This window comes from Eutrema salsugineum, unplaced genomic scaffold, assembly GCF_000478725.1.
Source record: "Eutrema salsugineum unplaced genomic scaffold, Eutsalg1_0 scaffold_4, whole genome shotgun sequence".
NCBI classification, from domain to species: Eukaryota; Viridiplantae; Streptophyta; class Magnoliopsida; order Brassicales; family Brassicaceae; genus Eutrema; species Eutrema salsugineum.
This window is the reverse complement of record NW_006256686.1, coordinates 9,160,220-9,165,090: the sequence shown is the minus strand read 5'-3', so window position 1 is coordinate 9,165,090 and position 4,871 is coordinate 9,160,220. Positions and strand designations below refer to the sequence as shown.

The 4,871-nt window shown below is 35.5% G+C and overlaps 1 protein-coding gene across 1 annotated transcript; it reads left to right on the top strand.

The window, feature by feature from the left end:
• The first annotated feature begins 2,357 nt into the window (after positions 1-2,357).
• Positions 2,358-3,252, top strand: LOC18014186 (mitogen-activated protein kinase kinase 10). Its single transcript, XM_024153619.1, is given in 2 exon segments — positions 2,358-2,864; positions 2,866-3,252. Coding segments are annotated over 2 exon segments (894 nt in total).
• Positions 3,253-4,871: the final 1,619 nt, after the last annotated feature.

Here is a 4,871-nt window from a genome sequence, read left to right as displayed (position 1 = left end):
ATCAAGTAGACTTAGTCTGCTGGTTACAAATTTATAGAAAGTCAATTGCATAAATAACCTTCCTGAAGTCTACTTTTGCGATACAAATATAAAAATGGGAAGAAATTGAAGTGTATCATTACCTATATCGGTTTTGAGTTCGCCTTCGGTTCTCTTAAGCACTCGGAACTCAGAATTTCACCAAAAATAAACAATCCAGGTCTCGATTAAGTTAAAATCACCGAAAATGCATAACCTTTGACTTTGTAAATCAGCCCAGAAGTTTTGGAGAAGAAATTATGAAAGAATAAGGAAGGTTATAAATGTATGAGCTCTCATATTAACTTATTACAGCTTTAAAATAGGTTGAGAAGCATTTATTCCATATTCGGGGTTGTTTATGGCGGTTGAATGTATTGAAGAAGATGACATTTTCATAGTAAAAAGGGGTTTAGGAGGTTCAAAGAGTCTTTGTGTAATTTTTTAAAAATCGAAATAATGGGTATATAATAGCATTTTCGTTAATGAATAGATAGGGAAGAATAGAATTGGACAAAATGCCAAAAATTAGAGAAAGAAGATAAAAGAAGTTATTTTGGTATTTGACTTTTTAGAGGAGGTTAAATATGAAACTCCCCTTTATATAAACACGTTATTATGTGATTCTGTTTCAGAGAAACAAGCTCTAACCTTATCTTCAAGTATGTTCATTCGATAGGGAAATCTCAGCCTTTTCTTCTTTGTCTTCCTCGTCTTGCTGGGAGCTTCACAGGCTTCTTATGGCATGTATGAGCCATTTTCATTGATAAAAACAGTGGAAATATCGAGCTAATTCCTCAAATATTTCCGGTGAAACTCGAGAATAATGACCTAATCAATGAGAAGGCCAAATCGACATATTTTGGTGACTTGCATGCTAAGCTTTTAGACTAATACAACACCAATTTGATATGGAAAATTGATGTTTTCTGTGTCTTTGTTTCTCTTTACTGTTTACCGATTTAGCTTTCAGGCTTTTCTTTTGTATTGAAAGCAGATGTTCTGCTAGGTTTTCAAAAGTCTTGTTAGCTACTTCGACAAAGCTGAAGAAAAAATCACTCAAATCAAATCCGAGTCGTCCCCTTCTCCCACGAGGAATCGTAAGCTTCTGTCATGAGGATGCATTGAAGACAAAATCATCTATCTCAAGATCGTCCTTTTTCTAGATTGTTTGCTTTTTTTTCACCATACAAATCATCATGTTAATTAAATTATTATTCTAGTAGATATGTACGATTAGGGTTCTTGGGGTTTGCGTGAGAATATGAGCGTTTTCATATCCTGTCTACAAAATTCCAAACCCAAAAACATAGCGAAATAACTCTGATAAATATTTTAAAAACACTTCCTAGTAGAAAAAGGATATTACAACATATCTTATTATATAAACACATTTCTATGTGATCTCTGTCTTAGAGAAACAAGCTCTAACCTTATGATCTTCAAGTATGTTCATTCGATTGGGAAATATCAGCCTTTTCCTCTTTGTCTTCCTCGTCTTGCTGGGAGCTTCACAGGCTCGCTTTGGCATGTATGAGCCCCTTTTCATTGATAAAAACAGTGAAAATATCGAGCTAGTTCCTTAAATATTTCCGGTGAATGTCAAAAATAATGTCCTAATCAATGAGCAGGCAAAATCGACATACATTGGTGACTTACATGCTAAGCTTCTAGACAAATACGGCACCAAATTTATATGGAGGATTGATGTTTGTTTGTGTCTTTGTTTCTCTTTATTGTTTACCGATTTAGCTTTTAGGCTTTTCTTTTGCATTGCAAGCAGATGTTCAACACTTTTGAAGACAAAATCACTCAAATCGAATCCAAGTCGTCCCCTTCTCCCACGATGAATTGTAAGTTTCTCTCTTGAGGATGCATTGAAGACAAAATCATCGATCTCAAGATCGTCCTTTTTCATTATTGTTTGCTTTTTTCACCAGATACAAGTCATCATCTTAATTAATTACTATTCTAGTGGATTTGTACAATATTCAATCTGCGATCACCAATAATCTTTCTTACAACAGTCAATAAGAATATACGTATTCAACCAGAATATAAAATAAAAACACATGCATGTATTTTTTTGTTTTAGTACAGAACAAAAAAGTTGAAAAATTGGAGAACCTTTTACCAGACGCGTCTAAATCAATGATTGAAACGTATATCACCGAACCTCTTATTTAATTAGGTTTTGCCCTAATTGAAACAAAAACACACACACACAAGCATAAAAGGAAAAACTTGACTCCCAAGTCAATAGATAGTCTCTCGCTTCCTTCTTTCTCCTTCTTATCGTTTTAGTATCGCAGAAACTCTCAGAGTAAGAGGTGCGAAAGATGGAGAGATCTATGTCTTTTGATCAAAATCGATTCTCAAGCCCGGTCGTTGTCTCTTGCAACGGCCTCGAGATCACCAACAAGAAATTGTACAACAAAATCATTCTCCATCTACGAAAGAAGATGGCTAAGAAAAATCCGAGATTTACTCGACCGCCTTTTAAAAACATGAACAAGGAGAAAAAGAAGAAGAGTATCGTAGAGATAACCAAAGAATCTTCAACCGCCGTTCTCAAATCTTCCGCCGCCGCCGCCTTAACCAACGACGGAGGAGTAAGAAATTTGTCGTCGTGGGTCAAAACTCAATTACTTGGAAGAGGCACTTACGGTTCTGTTTATCTAGCTACAAGTGTAAACGACAAAGACAAAACAGAGAGAGCGATCAAAAGTGCAGAGCTTTCACGAGCTTCTAGACTCAGATACATCCACGATCAAAACATCATCCATTGCGACATTAAACCGGAGAATCTCTTTCTCTGCCCTACCGATCACCGGTTAAGAGCTAATGGGTAATTTGACCAAGATTGGAGATTTCGGTTTAGCTATGGAGAAAGGGTCGATAGAGTACGGTGACGGAACCGGTCATAGGAGAGGCACTGCGAGGTATGTGGCTCCAGAGACTATGAGCCATGGGATTGTGGACTTTGGAACGGATGTGTGGGCTTTTGGGTGTACGGTTTTGGAGATGTTAACCGGAGAATTGATTTGGGGAGAACATGGTGATCTTGGTTTCGATGATTGGGTCGATCTCATCGGTCACAGTGATTGCCTTCCTCGTATACCGGGTTGGTTGTCTAAAGAAGCAATAGATTTTTTGAGCAGATGCTTGGAGAGAGACGTACACAAGAGGTGGTCTAGCCATTCACTCACGAATCATCCCTTTGTTAGGCTGTGAAAGAAGTTGAAGAGTATAGTAACTAATGATCGATCTGTTTATCTTTGTTCTTTCAACTGTTTGGAACGGTTTTGTGTTCTTCCAGTACATGATATTTTGTAGGAGTGCTAAAGTCTTTTAATTGCTATTTGTATCAATCACTTTGGGTTCTGTATCATTAGTAGTTTAGATTTGTACTCAACCATGAACATAAATTTTTGAAAAAGAGATTAAAGTCTCTGTTTCAGTAACAATACTGTAATGTTAATGTGTGTGTAATGGGAATTTGAATAATTCAAAACCCTTAAACAGAATATCTTTTATAAATTTTAGTTGGATCAATAATCAATCTAAACAACCAATGAATATTATCCAAATCTTAATACAACTTTCGTTTAGATCAACCCAGCAAAATCAACAACAAAGTCCTCAAGCTTTGGTTTATAATACCAACAAAACCGATTTTAGAGCCATTGTTCAACAGTTAACCGGACTCGGTTCAACTTCTTCATTCAATCCTCCAGCGTCACCAAACCCAAACACACCGAATCTCCCACATTCAAAATTGTTTAAAGTTTGACCAGCTCCTTTTACTCTAACTTAACCGCCCTCCACCTCCACTTCCACCTCCTGTTCAATCCGATATAATGGCCTCTAATCGGTTCCTCCTGTTAATCAATTTTGGTTAACCCGGCCGAATCTCCATTCTCGGCATATATGCTTTACCTAATCGAATCAAGCTTTGTTGGAAACTGACTTCAGGTACAAAACCAAAACCCGGTCCAACCATCAACCAGCTGATTTTCTTCGCAACAAACCAATCTTAGTCCACTGATTTTTCCAGTCTCCAGCTCAACAATTAAAAAAAAAAAAAACAATACAACAGAGAAAACTTATAATTTTTTGTTGAAAGAAATGGAAAAACCTTATTTGGTGAGCCTACTTCTCCAGTTTCCAGTATTCTTCTTAAATAAGATGGGATGGTGAGATTCTAGGAAAAGCTTATGTTGTTTGAGATAAAAAACCCGATTTTCCTTTGCTGTGTTAAAATAAAAATACGTTTTTCTTCTATTTTCCTTCCAGCGAGGGCTTTGCGATAAAGATGCTCACCAGCAGAAGTTTTTCCTAGAATCTCACATCCCATCTTTGGAGAAGTATGAGCTTCTGAACTATAACTCTTCATCATCATCTTTTTCATTTTTGGATAGAGTTAGGAGAATCAGGAATTCACTACTAAAAACAAAATATAAAAATTATTTTTTTTATCTAAAAATTTTCATAGATCTAACCCATAGTTAACAAAAACAAGAACAAATTCTACAAATCTTTTTTAAGTTATAATAAACAAATTAAATGATACATACCTTTTAAAAGGAATCAAGTTCTTTGATTTGATGCATCTGATATCCTACACAAATTATCAAGAATTTAATCGAAGCTTTCATTGTTTTTGATCTAAGAAATGCGGCCGCAATGATAAAGGTTTAGAGAGTTTCTGCATCTTATATATAGAAAAAATTAACCTAAAATTTTTAAAGAAAGCAAACGACACCGTTTAGAAAAGTAAAATCCATTAGAATAAGTCAACACATAAGTCTTAACATATATAACAAATATAAAGGAGAAATTTTGATTCATGA